Source organism: Anomalospiza imberbis, chromosome 5 (genome assembly GCF_031753505.1).
Source record: "Anomalospiza imberbis isolate Cuckoo-Finch-1a 21T00152 chromosome 5, ASM3175350v1, whole genome shotgun sequence".
NCBI classification, from domain to species: Eukaryota; Metazoa; Chordata; class Aves; order Passeriformes; family Viduidae; genus Anomalospiza; species Anomalospiza imberbis.
Window position 1 is genome coordinate 2,715,936 of NC_089685.1, and position 17,536 is coordinate 2,733,471.

At 45.7% G+C, this 17,536-nt stretch overlaps 1 protein-coding gene across 2 annotated transcripts in view; it reads left to right on the forward strand.

The window, feature by feature from the left end:
• PLXNA4 (plexin A4) overlaps positions 1 to 17,536 on the forward strand; it is a 446,965-nt gene that overhangs the window by 384,341 nt on the left and 45,088 nt on the right. For both annotated transcript variants that reach the window (XM_068189379.1, XM_068189378.1), the window contains exons 17-22: positions 3,408 to 3,501; positions 4,296 to 4,535; positions 5,483 to 5,629; positions 10,983 to 11,217; positions 12,135 to 12,277; positions 15,619 to 15,887. In XM_068189379.1, coding sequence (XP_068045480.1) covers positions 3,408 to 3,501; positions 4,296 to 4,535; positions 5,483 to 5,629; positions 10,983 to 11,217; positions 12,135 to 12,277; positions 15,619 to 15,887 — 1,128 coding nt within the window. The remainder of the gene's footprint in view (positions 1 to 3,407; positions 3,502 to 4,295; positions 4,536 to 5,482; positions 5,630 to 10,982; positions 11,218 to 12,134; positions 12,278 to 15,618; positions 15,888 to 17,536) is intronic.

Genomic DNA, 17,536 nt, shown 5'->3' on the forward strand with positions numbered 1-17,536 from the left:
TGGAATTACTAAGGCTGGAAAAGACCTCTAAGATAATTGACTCCAATTCTTAACCCAGCACTGACATGTTCACCACAAAAATGTGTCCCCAAGTGACACATCCACACAGCTTTTGAACACTTCCAGGGATGATTTGAGCATTTCCAGGGACGGAGCATTTTTGGGTACAACCTCTCCCTTTTGCTTTCTTCTTCTGAAATCAGGAAGCATCAGCTTGAGCATTTTTAACCAGACCTACCCAATTTCATCCTCCTTCTTAAGGACTTTTGAGTCACTCCAAAGGTGCACAACCCTGCAAAGAGAAGATGGAATATCCAGGACTACCACAGGAATTTGGGGTGTCAGGGACAGTTTTAGGTGCTATAACTGTGGGGCTGAGCTGTTCCCAGGGAGAGATGATTGCCACTAAACCAGCTTTGCAAAACCAGTGAATGAATGTACCAAGCCTGGCTTAAAACCTTTATTTTTCAAAACAATAAAGAAAAGATTACTGCTAATTTACTTCCATAGCCAAAAAAAAAAAAAAAAAGTCACGCTGTGCTGGCAAGTAAATAAAATTTTACGAGGCTCCATTCATACTTTTGATCTGCATTTGATTTGAGTTTCATCCAGCAATTACCTGAGTCTGCAGGCAGAAAATGATACTCAGGGTCTTTTGGGGCAATAAACTGTTAAATTTTGAGGGCTTTTGGCACCTCTGTTATTTTGCTGGGCAGCAGCAGGTCTCCAGGCTCTGCTCCCACCTGGCTGAGCATCCAGATGCAGGCACAAATGCCAATGGCAGGTGATTTTCAAGTCAAGAAACAGTTTTATTTCCTTTATTTTCAACCCAGAGAGGGTTTGGGGGTAATTTTAAGTCTTCAGCAAACAAAAAACTACTTTACCTTTTTTCTTTCCCTCTCTCTGGTCAGGTGCTGTGGCTATGTTTATTACCTGTGGTCTGATCCTGCAAGCTCAGATTCCAACCCAAATTAAGGATTTTTAACACATGGGTTTAAAACTATGTGCACAGATTTGGTTGATTAAATAAAAGGATTTGTCTTTATATAGACACACATACCTGTAGGTGTGTTCACACATTGGATTTTTGTGGAACATGTAGAACTTTCAGCCAAGTGAAAATATAAAAAGTTTTTTAGTTTGAATCAGCAGAGATTAATTACATTAGTAATGATATTATTATTGAATTATATAATAATAGCAATATAATTATAATTTCATTATTAATATAAAGGCTTACAGCCAAAATTCAGAAGACGGTGGAGAAAGAGCAATTTGGTTTATACACTTCTGGATTTTGAATAATTCTCCCTGGATGATGTCAAGAATATTTACAGGGAAGATGAATTTTGGGAAGAGAGTATTTTTTCTGTAAGGCAGGGAAGGTCTCTTGTAAGCAGATGTGTGACTTCATCAGGATCCCTTGTGCATTCAAAAAAAACTCATCCAGATCTTACAGAGACAACAAAATGTGGGTTTGCCCCGTAAAATTTCCCATTAGCAATTTCCCATTATAGCTGATGATTTCAGAGAGAAAAAACTTGAGACACTCTGCAAAACTCAAGGTCAAATGCTGCCCTAACCATGGACCAGTCCAACCCTTGAGTGAAAGACCACGAGGAGCCTCCCAGAGAAGTGTCCCACGAGTATCTGCTGAAAGAAGTGGCTGTGCCAACTCTCTTTGGATAAACCCAAAAACTCTTTGGTTCATCAGTGTGGATGCCACCAGAGGGGCTGGAGCAGAGCTCACCCAAACCTGACAGCTCTTCTGTGTATGTTTGCATTCACTCCTGACTCCCCAGCTGATTAATAATGCAAGATAAATCAGGAACACTGGAAACAAAGGTCAGAAATGGGGGAGATTTGTTGCCTTCTTCCTCCCAGGGTGTTTATTCTCTGGTGTTATCTTATGTATAATGCACGTGCTTCACCTTTCCTGTATGTGCAGCTTTACCTGGAGGCAGGAAAGGGATTCTGAGCTTTCTTTTCACAATCCCATTGATTTCCACATGGCCTCCCCTTCCCAGCAGGAAATAAACTGCATCCTGGACAGTTTCCAAAGGGAGTTATAGAGGCAGGTGCTGAAACTGCTGAGAGCGCTCCTCACCCTGGGAAACCCTCAGAGATGGAGCTGTCTGCTGATGACATTTCCTCCTCCTGTCCTGGCTGTGTGAGCCCTGACAGGTGAAGGTTTTACTTTCTTGGATAACTCTTCTCCTTTCACCCCTGGATCACTCTGCCCCCACTTCATGCTGTAACAGCAGAGCTCACCCTGATAGATCAGAGCTGCTTTAGTTCGGGATGGCCAAAGCTGCCTGTGGTGAACCCTTCTCCTTAATGTGGTGCTCAGAGGCAGCCCTGTGAACGGTCCTTTGCCATTTCCTTTCTTCTTTCCCCTACATTCCCTGAAGTCCCACAATTGCTGGCTGCAGGTGGAAGAGGCAAGGGAAAGGAGAGAAGGGTGTTTCTGAGAGCTGTTTCCTCGTGGTGACAGTGACTGCAGGGAGTGAGGAGGGGTCCAGCTACATCTCTCCATAAAAGTGAGAAAATCCAGCAGATGCCTGTGGACTGTGGCTTGTGGAGTTGGCTTTCTTAGGAAATTGGCCTTTGAGCAAGGGGGACACAGAGACTGGGAATCTCTGTTCGTGTTGGATCCTGATCTACCTGGGCCACCACATGGAAACCAGGCCAGTGCCTGATGCACACCAAAGCTGAAGATTTTGGCACAACTTCTTCTAATTGCTGCAGGACTGAGTTCCCTGGTGGCACCAAAGAGTTCACTGAAGTGACATTGTCATGTTCAGGGTGAGGTTTGATAGCAGCTTAGATATGGGTCTGTAGCCCTCAACCCAGAATGCTCAAGAGCTGTTTCCATGTGAGGGCTTTTTGGTTTGGGCACTGGAACAGCTCCCCTGGGAATGGTCACAGCCCCGAGGCTGCCAGAGCTCCAGGAGTGTTTGGACACCACTCCAAGGGATGCCCAGGGTGGGATTGTTGGGGTGTCTGTGCAGGTCCAGGAGTTGGACTGGATGATCCTTGTGAGTTTCCAATTCAGGATATTTTATAATTCTGTGGCTGATTGGGGTGATACAGGAGACACAGCCTGTGAACCATTTTAAATACCTTGTGTTAAATCTCCCCTATTCTTCTTGTGATTGCTGAATCCTGACAATGAGAACCACCCTGCTTGACATGGCAGTTTTAGCAAGCATTTGTCTTTACTTATTTCTCCCTTTATGAATGAATGAAAAATTGTTTTGTTCTTCCTTCCCTCCCTACGGGACCGTCAGACGTGGTCAGACACTTTGCAACCAACATTTAGGAACACAGATCACCCATTCCTGGTGTGATGAGTTCTGACATCTATTAGCTGGGTTCATTCTTTAATTCCATTTCTTATTCTCCAGTGGCAACACTCCCATTGCCGTGTGGGGAACTCACCTGGACCTCATCCAAAACCCTCAGATCCGGGCAAAGCACGGCGGAAAGGAGCATGTCAATGTGAGTACGACTGCAGAGCTGGGGAGGGGACATGCCACGCTGGGGACAGGGGCTGGCTGGCAGCTCTGGAGCTTGAAATCTCCTATTGCAGCCCAAAAAAGAGGGCATGATTTGTTTCCAGAAATATTACCACATCCCTGAAGGAAACACACACAGAAAAAAAGTTTTTTGGCAGGGCTGGAACCAAACTTTAGGGTCTTCTGAGACCTTCACCTTTGTCTTTGCTTCTCCAGCTTGCTGGGATTCATTTCAGGTAACCTGATATCCAAACTGGAATCCTGAGCACACAACTGAGCATGCACTGCACAAACACTTCTGGAAAAACAACCAGAGTGTGACACCTAATTGCAAGGTGGTAGCAAGGTTTTGACTGATCTGTGCTGTGCAAAAAAAATGAGGGAAGAAACTTCTATTTCCAGAAGGAAACAAAGTCAGGGAAAGATGCTGACACTGGCAACAGAGGCTGAGCTCTCTCAGGAGGCACAGGAGGCCCTGTTGAAGTGCGAACTGCTCTACACACCTGCCCCAGCAAGGCTTTCCTGATCCCTGCCCAGCCTTGACTGTGGGATGGGGAATGTTTGGAAGCAGTGAAGCCTGTCCCAGGATAACCATGGGGGTCTGCTCCTCCCTCTCCCTGAGAGCCATCTGCCCACCAGGAAGGGTGGGGGCATTTCCCATAAACACTCATTGGTTTGGGTCTCCTTCCCCAGAACTGTGAGGTGCAGAACAGCACAGAGATGACCTGCCAGGGTCCCTATTTCCATAAATACTCCTTGTTTTGGGTCTCTCCCCAGAACTGTGAGGTGCAGAACAGCACAGAGATGACCTGCCAGGCCCCAGCTCTGGCTGTGGACCCCAATCACCAGTCTGAGCTCGCTGAGCGCCCAGAGGAGTTTGGTTTCATCCTTGACAATGTGCAGTCCCTGCTGATCCTCAACAAAACCAACTTCACCTACTACCCTAACCCCATCTTCGAGGTTTTCAATCCCTCAGGGATCCTGGAGCTGAAGCCTGGAAGTCCCATCATCCTGAAGGTGAGATGGGGACCAAGGAATGGACTGAAATTCTGCCTTTTGCCTCTCTGTGCCTGCCAGCACCCCCATAAATCATCCCGGTTGCACCCCAAACATTTCCTCCATTCCTTGCCCCTTCTGGAACCATATCAGAGTCACCATCAGCAAACACAAAGCACTGCCCACACCCGTAATTAGAATTATAAAATCCCGTGTGCAGCCTAAGTTTGTACCCACTGCTGTTCACCAGAAAACATCTTCTACCCTTGCAATGTGGCTGACAGTGAAATACCCAACTTTGTTTCCTTTCTTGTACATTCAAGACCTTCCTCTCACCCCTGTTTTTACCCAAACCAGTCCCTTGCCATTTCTGTAAACTTCAGAGCAATACAGAGAAGGAATTTTATGACACAGCATTTCTGTATCACTATTTTTACACTGTGAATATGCAAAAAAAGTTATTTTACCTGCAGATGCTTTTCGCATGTTTGGAAAGGAATCTGACTTACTTGCCTGGCTATGTTTAGTAAGGGCTTTATTGTGCAGGACTTAGATGGAACATTTCCCACTCAGCTGCAGAGAGGGAGGAGCAGGACAGGCCGTTGTGACTGCTCTGAGTCTGTGACCACTCACGCTGTTCTCTGCATGAGCTTCTAAATTGGCTTTTCCTCTCTGTGTGAGCAAATGGCGAACAACAAATGTCATAATAGAATCATATTTAGCTTGGAAGGGACCTTAAAGGCCATCTCATTCCAACCCCCTGCCACGGGCGGGGACACTTTCCACTAGACCAGGCTGCTCCAAGCCTCATCCATCCAATCTGGCCTGGAGCAGTGTCAGGGATCAGCCATCCACACCTATCAAATGCAATATCAACACTTGTATCCCAGAGATGAGCCAGAGGGGGAAAGAAAACTTTCCTGATGTTTGTTTGGTTATTTTGGGGTGTGATGTTCCTTTCTGTGCAGGGCAGGAATCTGATCCCACCGGTGGCAGGAGGCAATGCCAGACTGAACTACACCGTTCTGGTGGGGGAGAAGCCCTGTGCAGTGACTGTGTCAGAAGTGCAGCTCCTCTGTGAGTCCCCAAACCTCATTGGGAGGCACAAGGTGATGGTAAGTGATGCCTGACCCTCAGCCCCTTCTCCCTGGATGGCCTGGGAGGGCACAGCAGAGCTGAAGAGCTGGCAGAGGGCTCCAAGGGGTTTGCATCACTGTTTGCCTTCCCAGAAATATCAGAGCCCCTTGTTGGTATAATATTCTCATCAGGGGTAGCTTGGAGAAATAGAACAGTGGGAAAGTGACCTGGAGGTCTTTGTGGACAGTGAGACACCTTTCATGATCAAACCCCAATAGGAGAGTTTGCCTCTCTTCTGCTTTTGTATGGGCTGTATGAACCCTGGATTCTCACGTGAGACCACGTGTAACATGTTCCTACATGAAATTGTTAAAATCAGCACATTCCCCATCACTTTGTTGACAGGATGGTGACTAAAATTTGCCTTTATGTAGGAGAGAAAAAAAAAAAAAGAAAAGCAAAATGTGGACAATAGTGTGAATAGACTTTTGGAGTTTTGACTTCTATAAAAGTTAGTGTGCTCCTACAAATCCTTCCTGGAACCTGTGAAGAGTGGACCTGGTGATTACATCAGAGGGAGCTTCTCCTCTTCCCATCGTTTATTTATTTACTCCTTTTTTTACTTTCCTCTCAATAATTTGAATTCATTGATGCTAGTGCTTGATAAACCTCATATCAGCAAACACCCTGGAGTTGTACCAAGCTGTGGGTGGGAACAACAAAAGCTGACAACTGACATCAGTGTTTCTCATTCCTTGTGAACAATTGTTTTTCTGTTGCGCCTCCCAAAGCTGTATCTGTCACATATTAATTTATTTATTTCAGTGAAATGAGACTCAGAGAGTTTGATCTTTAAAAATATTTTTCTGGGCACTTTTAGGAAGCAGAGTTCATGATGATCATTTTGAGTCTTGTTTGTGGCTGCTGCTGGGATCCCTTGTAGTGGCCACTTAAGTTCTCTGTGCCAAAGTTTGTCATCTGGAAAATAGAGGTAATAATCCTCTCCAGCCTCGCAAATACACCATGACTCTCAATTCATTGCAAAGCACATTAAGACTCTCCAAGAAGAGCAATAATGAAGTGAGAGATTTTCTCTGTGTGAAAACCAAAGCTTTTGTGCACAGCAATAAATGTTCCCTGTCATTTTCATGGATATGATTAAACATATGGTTAGTCAGAGATGGACAAAACCACTCCTGGGGAGACAAAACTCAAAGCCAGGTGAGCAATAATCAACCCATGGGGATCCAGGATGATGGACAGCTGGCCAGGCTGCACTGATTGGAAAGACCACCCTGCTCCTGCAGCTTTGGACAGTTTAAGTGAAGCCAAAGATTAAAAAACAATCCCTTTTTGAGGATGCTGGTCAAAGAGGGTACTGCTGGGAAACTGGGAAGATGATGGAGGTGCTCAAGGATGGACTTTGCACCTGGAACCAGGGCTGGAAAACACCTCCTCCAGCATGGCACAGCATCTCTGCTGCTCAGGCTGGGACCAGTTTCACATAAACTGGTACCTTAGGTTTTAGCTATTATATTTTTGACATTCTGTGCTGTTTTGGTGTGTAGTTCTGAGCTTCACATTAGGGGATGGTGAGCTCTCTTCAGAGAGTAGGAGACAAAACAATTCCTGCTCCAGCTGGGCACCAAGGACAAATGATCCAAACCTCAGGCCCAGGAGCACAAACAACGTGGGCTGAGGAGAGAAAAACAAGCAGGATGGGACTGCATGGGCTAAAGCTGGAATGGGACAATGAACTCCAACGTGCCAATGGAGCAGAGCTGATCCCAGTGAGAGCCCCCGGGAGCGCTCGTGCATTTTGGGACCATTTGGGTTCATCTTGGGTGCAGCCCTGGCTGGGCTCTGGTGCTGCCCAAGGTGGATCCATGAGGAGATCCTTTCAGTAAATCCCTGCTTTGTTCTTTAGCTCTGCCCAGCCTCTGTTCTAGATCAGCCTTCTCAAGGCATCAAATCATCTCTTTGATGGCCAGGATAACTGATAGAAGTTTTTCCTCTTGATTTTGCCAAAGATTTACTCTCTGACCTTGAGGAAATTGTTGAACAAACCCTTTCTTTGCAAAGTGAGGTGGCATAAGCTGAGAGGGAGCCATGGGAGTGAGTCAACTGGTGCAACACAAAGATTATTTCTAAGTGAAGGAGTAGTGGCAATGACACACGTTGATGTCAACACGCTTTTGATCTGTCTTCTTTTGATTTTTGAGCTGTCTTTTACACAATGATAGAGTTAAGTATTTGAAAAAAAAGCAAAGAAATAAAAGGCCTGGGTGATGGTTAAAAAGATTGACTAAAACTCAGAGGTAAGTTTTTCCAAGGAAAAGAAAGAGATGTGAGGAAGCTCCACAAGTGGCTACGCCAGAGAAATTCTGCAGGGAAGATGTGGAATACATCTGAAGGGTTGCTGGTTTCTAACACAGCCTGGAAAGTACACCAGACTCTCTATAATGAATGGAGAGGTGGTCAAATGCAGCAGCTGAAGGTCAGGGTGTGATTCATCTCATCCTTAGGGGGATAATTTTATTTGGCCAAATTTGCACCAGGAAAGACACTCCTTCAGAACTCCTGGACTCCTACAGGTGGCCACTAAGACTTCATTGGAGAAAACTGGGCTCTGACAGAGCCCATTTAGAATATTTAGTGTAATTTAGGACAAATTCATGATTAATAGTCTTTAAAAATGGCCAGATTGTTGTTCTTTGGTGGGTTCATGGTCAGTCTTCTGGAAGTTATAAATAGCTTCCTCCAGAACCACTCGGTGGATTAAGTAAAGTAGGGTTGTGTGTGCATATTTTCCTGTGTTTCTTTTAAAAGCTCACAATAACACTGCAGTCTCGTAGATTTTCTTCTTCAAGAGCCAGATTCCCTCAGATCATGGCAGCTTCACTTGTGGATTGTGAGACCTTCCCAGTGATGAAACCACCTTTGAAGGGGAACACGCTGGGCCTAACTTTGAACACCTGCTTTTTTGGAGCTTAGATCCCCTTATCATTAATGGAGAGAAATGGGAACTTCTACTGAATGAAACACCTCGTCCCATTGTCAAAGGTGTCAGGAGCAGCTCACATAAATCACATCCTGAAAGCAGTTTTTCTCTTTGTTGACTCCGGAATCATGCTGCAGTGTCTAACTCGGATGTGCACGCAGAATATTTGGTGAAAGAAATCCCACCCATGGAGACAGGCTGTTTCTTCCAGCTTTGAGGATGGATCTGCACTGGGATTTGGGATTGGGATTGTTTGAGTCTAGCCTGATATTCCTTGAATGGACTCGTCTGACTGCAGGGCTTGGAGAAAGAGAAAATGAAAAAGAATTAAGCTATTTATTGATCCACTGACAGGAAGGAAAGCGTGCAAGCTGTGAGAAAATTTTGGGACAGTGGTCTAGGGCAAAAGGGAACAGCTTCCAGTGCATGGATTAGGACATGATTTTGGCAGTTTGTCTTCTCAGTTGAGCAGGCCACATTCCAACAACAAACCTCATGATTTTTTCAGTGAGTTGGATCTTATATCTTGAAATAGATGGGAAAACTCATTACTGCTGCATCTCAACTGTGTGTCTGAGGTTCCTTGGCCACTGAAAATGCTCTACAAGCCATCAATGTCATGATAACAATTGGTCATCTTGAAACTATTACGTGAACAAATCAGTTTAGGGTTAGTTTTGTTTTTCATCGCAGACGTTTCATCTCTCCAGACCCCATCCCAAAATGGCATGAGAGGGCCTTGTGGATGGAAATTAGCTGTTTTCCAACATTCACTTTGGTCTTGTCCGTAACATAAGGGTTGTAGTTGTGTCTCTCTGGGCATTGAGGAGCAGCCTACACCTGGTGGTAGAGCAAAACAACCTTCTTCCCTGAGGCTGCAACTGGGACTGCAATAACTTCCAGGAGATGATAAAATCACTGAGATTCATGTCCCCAGGAAGGGTTGGGGTGGAGAGCACCTGGAAAAATTCATTAATTCATTATTCTACTCTGTAATCTCTTCTGCTGGCTCCAGCTGGGCCAGTTTCTTCCTCCTGCAGCCTAGAGAGGAAACCTGAGTAGGTGCCTGAGCTGAGATGTGGGAAGCCCTGGGATTAGTAAGTGTCCAGGCAGGCTGGAGATCACCTGAGAGCCAGTGGGATGCAGGACAAAGCTGAACACCAGGCTGTGGCGTGGGGGGGAAACGTGAGGAAATGTGAGGGAGAACTCCTCACAGTGGAGGAAGAAAACAGTTTAATTCCACACTGCAGTGGTCCCAGGTGCAATGGGAGTAGGAAACAGTCATTCCTGGGGTCTTAAGTGCATTTCTGCCTGGCAGCAAGAGGCTGCAGGGCCAGCTGTGCCTCTCTGTGACACAGTTCAGCTGGGGTGAAGTGATGGGGCTCATCATCCTTCAAGTTCTTTGCATGGCATCTTCCCAGCTTTCTGCTGACCTACAACCAGTATTCCCAAACCACAACACAGCCCTAGAAGCCTTTTTCTACTTCAGGCTAGTCAGCAGAGCTTTTCTCCCACCACTCAAGCTTTGCCTACTCTACAAATAGCTTTGAAAAGCCTTGTAGTAGCCGGAAGCCAGTGGTGTCCTGTGGGATTCCTGCTGGGAGTGGTGTTCATGTTGTAAAAAAGGGCTCTAAGGGACTTGCTTCAGCAGAACATTTTGTTGGGCTTGCAGCAGGAGCACTTGCAGAGTTTCCTTCTGGTTGTTAAAACCAAGTTCCTTTCACAGCAGCTTCTTCCAGAGGCTGGAAGCAGCTTTGGGAACCTCTGGAAGTACACGGAGAACAAAAAGCTGTGTTCAACTCTTACTGGTGCACATCTGCAGTCACCCTGACAATGTGTGGCTAAGACAGGGGCTGTAAAGAGAATGGGCCAGGCTTTGTGGGATTTGTGGTGGTTTTTTCATTATCCCAGAGGCTTCCAAGTACAGTTTTATCTGGTGGGAGAGTCCAAAGAAAATAGTGACTCTGATTTCTGCAGTCCCACTGTACTCACTGGGTCAGCTATCCTCTGCCCCATTGTGGGGTTAGGAACCATCAGACCATACCTTGAGCTCTGTGTTCTGTGTGTATTTTGGGACTGAGTGACATCGGTGCCCTATACAACACATCAGGATGGGGAATGAAAAATCCAGAAACTGATATGGAGAAATTGTGACTGGTGACTTGTCTCACCACAAGTCGTTTTGTGGCTGGATTCATGGTGAGTGCCAACAGAGGTGATTCTATCATTTCAAGTGTTTTTAAGCTGTTCCATATCCAAATACCTCCCCTTTTGTCTTGTGAGACAAGGAGATGTCAACATTCACCCTCAGCCAGGACAATGACAGAACTCTTCTGCACTCCTTCTCGTTTGAGAGTTTCAATGCAGCTGTTTTGCTGCTTTCCCTCTAGGCTCGTGTAGGAGGGATGGAGTTCTCTCCAGGGATGGTCTACATCTCCCCAGACAGCCCTCTCAGCTTGCCAGCCATCGTCAGCATCGCGGTGGCCGGTGGGTTGCTCATCATCTTCATCGTGGCCGTGCTGATTGCGTACAAGCGCAAGTCCAGGGAGAGCGACCTCACCCTCAAGCGCCTGCAGATGCAGATGGACAACCTGGAGTCCAGGGTGGCCCTGGAGTGCAAGGAAGGTAGGGTGAGGAAGGCAGGATGACACTGTGTCAGTGTTGAAAAAAGGGAGACATCCAGTCACAAAGCTTTGAGCCAAAATACTGTGGTGTTGAACCCTGTGGGTGTGGCTCGAGCCTGGATCTAATCTGACTTTCCCTGTTTCCCTTTGAAACAGAGTGAAAATTTAACAGGGTAGAAATCAGTTTAGATTTAGGTAAAATGTGCAACTTTGAGCTTGCTAGCTATAAGTGAAATATGCAGTTTAGTCTAGTAACTCTGCAGATGCAGAGCTACTCTGCAACTAGTAAAACTGCCCCAGCTGAAGAGAAAGAATGCGAATTTCCAAGCTGAAGAGATAAGAGATAAAAAAAGCTCCTTGAACCCTGAAGCAAGCAGGGCAGGGTGACCCAAAAGTTCTTTCTGTACTTTCTGATAAAAAACTAGCTACAAGTATAACTAGCTACAAGTGTAACATGAAATCAATAGAATGAATATCCATAAACCTATTGTAAAATTCTATGCATATGTAAACCAGTAAGGGGTAATAAAAAAAGATCAGAGTCCTCAGGAGCATGCATGTCCTTTAAAGGAGAATGATCCCCCACATGCATCCAGCGCTGTAATAAACATACTGTCCCTACAAATCTTCATAGGAATTGTAGGGTTTTGATTTTTTGTCCTCGTTTCACCTTAGTTCAGACTTTGTCCACCCTCTCCTAACTGGATTTGATAATTCAAAATCCACAGAAAGCCTTGGCACATGTCCCTGGGGAAAGGCTGTGCTGTGGGAAAGGGGACCTTGCTCTCACCCACCTTCTTCCTCTCCACATGTTGCCTTATTCCTTATTCTTATTCATGAGGGTCAGGGGTTTTTCCTATTCTGGTGAGGCTGACCTGGACTTTCACTGCTCCCTGAGTTGTTCTGTTTTTGTGCCAGCCTTTGCAGAGCTGCAGACAGATATCCATGAGCTGACGAGTGATTTGGATGGAGCTGGGATCCCTTTCCTTGACTACCGAACCTACACAATGAGAGTGCTTTTCCCTGGCATTGAAGATCATCCAGTCCTGAGGGATTTGGAGGTAAAACAACAACGTTTCCTGCTTCTAGCTCCTCTCATGCCTCCCTGTTCAGTCCTGAATTCCAGAGATTCTGTGTCAGTGGTGGGGATGTGATGACTTTAGAAGGGGTGAAACAGGTCTTCATTAAAAATCTGGGTTGAAGGGGGAAATGTTTGCTGTTATCTTAGATAATATTAGATCATAAAATCATTTAGGTTGGAAAAGACCTCTAAGACCATCAGTTCCAATCATCAACCCAATACTGCCAATTCTATCACAAAACCATGTCCCCTTGTGCAACATCCACATACTTTTTGCAAACTTCTAGTTTTGCATCTCCCCAGGACAGTTTATTCCACCATCTGATCATCCTTTCAATGAAGAATTTTTTTTCATAATTTCCAATCTAAACCTCCCCTGGCACAACTTTAAGGCCATTCCCTCTCATCCTGTCACTTGTAACCTGCTAAATTCTGTCTGATCACTCACTTATTTGGAAGACTCATAAATCCATATGCATTAGGTCTACTCAATTAAGCTTCTCTTTGGTCTTAACTCTTCCGTGGCTTGAGTTTTAGACTGGATTTAATATTGTCTTCTGTGCAGGAAAACCTGTTGTATGACAGAGAAGCATGTTTGCCTGTGTCATCCAGCTTTGCATGACCCTCACACTACTAAGACGCCAGGTTTTCTTTGTGGCAACCCCTATAAAAATAACTCCCTGTCATTAAGGGAGGTTCACCTTTGCTGCATTCTGGTTTGCAGTGAGGTCAGAAAACCACAGTGTCAGTCTGTCCGTACCTTGCCCACATCTTCCTCCTCCACCCCGACTCTCTGGATAGAGATTTGTGAGACATTGTTCATAAATCTTGCGGTCTACACAGAGCCTGTATCACCTGAGTGGTGACAGGAGCTTGATGGGAGCCCAGGTGAGGTCTGCCAGGCTAAAATCTGCTCCAGGCTCTGGCAGATGGACAGGCTCTGCTCTAGGAATACCTGGGCTGGAGAATCAGGAGCCACACCATGGCCAAGGTTTGGCTGAGCTCTCTGCGAAGATTTTGGCAGGCTCTGAGCTCCAGAGAGGCTCTGGCATGGGTCTGGGAGATTGCTGGAGGCCAGACCTGGGCTTGGTTGGCAGGAAGGAGGAGCAGGAGCTGGCACAGGCAGGCCCATGCTTGGCTGGCTGTGTAATCAGAGATTCCTGCTCGGCTTTGCTCCTGCCACTTGGAAGAGCCAAAATTCATCCGACTGTGTGGAGAGAGACATTAAAAAACCTGATCTGTCAGCAAGGAGGGCTTGTGGGACTGGGTAGGAAGCTGAGTTACACGTAGCTACCATATAGATTTGGAGTGCAGGTTGAGTGGCGTCCAGCTGCTTTCCCTCAGGATGAGCAGCTCCAACAAATGAGGAGGAACAAGGGGTGCTGAACCTCCCTCTCACACGTGTGCACACACAAGTACTTCCATTATCCCCACAGCCAGTTTCCATCCCTACATTCATTAACCCCATCCAGCTGATCACAGAACAGCATCTGACCCCTGCAGAGGCCTTAGCATGGATGCTCCCCTATGCAGATACACACTGAGCTAATGTTTCAATCCAACACCTTTGATCTCGTCTTCCTTTCATTCCATTTGTTGTTTTTTTTTTTTTCCTTAATCCTTTGTAAAGCTTCACCAGCTCTCTCAGTGTCAGCATCTTTAGCTACCAATGTGAAAGCAGCTCCCATTCTGCTCCCTTCTCTGTAGCACCCAGAAGGAATTGCTATTTATTGCAAAAGGCCTCAACACAGATCCCACAGTGAGAAGGTCTTACTTATTTCCAGTTCATTTGCTAATTAACTGCTTCCAGATGCAGCATGAAATACTTTTCTTGTTATTTAGTTTTAATTCTCCATAATAACCCTGGGATAGACAATATTAAATGTTCAAGCAAGTGAGTTAAAAATAATTATTGGCGGGTTGGGTGGTGGTGGTTTGTTGGTTGGTTGGTTGCCTCAATCTATTTAGGAAGTAATTTATTTGTTGGATGCAAAAAGAGTTCAGAATTCTAATTTCCAGAATTAAAAAGTAACAACTCTATAAGGGGCCTTGCATTGCCTGGCTGTTTAAGCAAGCCAACTTATTTTGTATTAAAGTGCCAAATTTGGGTGGTTATTAATTCATATATGCCTTGGTGACATGTGTTGCTCTGTGGTAAGACCCTACAGCTTCCAGAAAAGTTTTTCGAGGGCTGGAACAGCTTCAGCAAGTAGAGGGATGAGTTTGGGGTTCTCTATTTAGGTTCCATCTTTGCCTAGAGCCAGAAGGATCAAAAAGACCTCTGTGGAGCCCAGGGTCCAGCACTGAGGTCCTAAATTGTTCCACATAAAAATTGAGTCCTTCAGCCTCTCACAGCTGAGGAATACGAGACTTATCAATCAATATCAATAGGAGACTCTGTCTCCAAAACACCTCTGCTCCCAAACCCAGAGGTTCTACTGGAGCTCAGGGTGTCCTCTCACAACTTCACCTGCCTTGTTCTTCAAACCAAGGCCCAGTTCCACGGTCACCATCTCAGCCAGTGCCTCACTGCATCTCTTCATCTCCTCAAAACCTCACCCTGGGCTCTCTTTCCCATTCACCCTCTTGCTGCCTCTTCCAGCTCCCTAAAGCTGAACCCCAAACTCTGCAAGCAGGTTTCTTGCAGGAATGAGAAAGAAGTTTTGGATGAAAGCAGAGTAAGACTTCAGTCTGAATAAAATAAAAATATAACATGGTGTGGCAATACATTTAGGCACTGGAAATCCCTTTTGGATGTATGTCAATGCACACGGGCCCCTGGCTGGATAATAATTAGCATAGACTCCATGCATTTCAGAAGGCTGATCATAATAACCTTTATTAAGAAGCCCATACTTTCATACCCTAGCTCGTTACAGGTAGACCTAATTGGTCCTCTAATTAAAACACCATCACCATTGGCTAGTTAAGAAACCACCCTTTGGTAAACAAATCTCCATAACACATTCCACATGTTCACAATACCAGGTGCAGCAAGTTAAGATAAGAATGGTTTCTCATTCTTTGATCTTCTCACAGCCTTTCCCAGAACGATGCCTGGGAAAGTTGTGTTCCTCTCTGTGGCCAGAGAGCTGCTGCCACAGATGTACTGATCAGAGAGGGGAACACAGGATTGGAAAAATCATCTGGATATGGCTGGGAGTCTTCTCAGGCTTTCTAATCTTTAGATGATGTATGGATTCCCTTCCTGTCTTTCCTTAGCTGAGGAGCTGGAGGGATGAGAGCAGAGAGAGAAAGTGACAGGACATTTGACAGTGGGAAAATGAGGGAAAGGGAAAAAATCCCCTTCTTCTTGCGCAGGTCCCTGGCTACCGGCAGGAACGGGTGGAGAAAGGCCTGAAGCTCTTTGCCCAGCTCATCAACAACAAGGTTTTCCTGCTGTCCTTCATCCGCACGCTGGAGTCGCAGCGCAGCTTCTCTATGCGGGACCGTGGCAATGTGGCCTCGCTGATCATGACAGTGCTGCAGAGCAAGCTGGAGTATGCCACCGATGTCCTCAAACAGCTCCTGGCCGACCTCATCGACAAAAACCTGGAGAGCAAGAACCACCCCAAGCTGCTGCTCCGTAGGTAAGGATGCCTCGGCATGGAGGGAGCTGGGCTGGGAAGGCTGTGTCTCTGTTGGGATTTTTCATTAACAGGACAGTTCCTTGAGCTTTATTGCAGCCTCATTACATGGTTGAGACAATTGGAATAGCTGACGTACAACCAGCAGCAGCCAAAGATTTCTTTGTGTCTTGGTTTGAAAAGACAGGTGTCGGCTAAAGAAGGCAGGGGTCTCCCCTGAAATGGAAAATGTAAACCCCCTCCCTCTGAATTATTATAATTTTGAAATTAAGGGGCTATCAGGCAAAGATATGGGAATAGGAATAACAGTTCTTTGCTAGGAAAATTAAAAATACAAATGCAATAGTACAAAAAAGAAAACAACCCACTGCCAGAGTCAGAACAGAGCTGACCCCCTGTGGGTCAGGGAGGTGGCAGCAGTCCCATCCCATGGTGGCTCAGCCCTCCTGCAGTGCCAGCTGTGCTTCTGCTGGAGCAGGGATCCTGGACAAGGCTGGAGTTTTCCTCTGAAGCTCCAGGGCTGCTGGAGATGGGCCTGGGCTCCCTCTGGGAATGCAGTGGAGAAGAAAGCTGCTCCTCTGGCAATGCAGTGGGCAAAGGCTGCTGTGGTGTTGCAGGAGTCAGATTGGATCCAGGTAGGAATGCTTGGCTCCTCCCCTGGGCGGAGCATCTCCCCATGGGATGATGGAATTTTCTCAGCCCTGCAGGGACACTCAGTGGCCATGAACAGCAGAGATCTCCTGGAGGGAGGGTTGGGTGTGGGAGAGATAAAGAAAACTGCCCCATGGACAGCAGAGAACTGCCCCACCTCTAACAGATGGGGATAGAATACCCCCATTTTGAACCGAAGAGACTTTGTTACAGAGCATTTATAAAACTTTCTAGCCAATAGCATTATTGCTAAATCTCAGAGACAGTTGTTCTAACCAATTACTAAAAGCACACATACACCTGCTTCATACAATGCTTGCTTGTCTGCTTTCTATGAACAATACACAATACTTCATTATTAAGCTTAAAACCTTCTACTATCTTGCTGAGCATATTTTTCTGCAGTCTTAAGGTCTATCTTAGCCAAGCCTAAAACTCAAGCTATTGTTTCATGTCCTTGCTTGCTGGACTATTGTAACTTTTTCTACTTTCAGACTTTGTAGCTGCTGCTAGTTCTAAGTTTTCTGTTCTTTCTGTTTCTAAGGCCTGCTTTTACAGCTTTCTGGAAGTCTTCTTAACCTTTACTATTTCCCACAGTGCCCACATAAACATTGTAATCATCTTTGGAGATGTAGATCTTACTCCATCTCCTCCATAACCGAAAAGTAGTCAATGATCAAAAGTTACAGAACTAATCCACCTCTGGATTTTCATGTGGATCCTCCTGAAAGTTTCACAAGGACAGAAAAAACTAGATCCTTATTTTAGGTTCTTTGCATGCTTAAAATGTTAATTTATGTTTACATTTCCTTTTAATCTGAAAACTTTAATCTGAAATCATGTTGTGTAGGACCTATGGGACTATTACATATATGGTCTATTAAAGCCCTGGTGAGAGGAATCAACTTCTTCCATCTCCTGCCTGGGACATGGAGCTTTGTCTCGTGTTACTGAGTTACCTATGGACACATGGAGAGACTTCAGCTGCATTGTGGGATGTC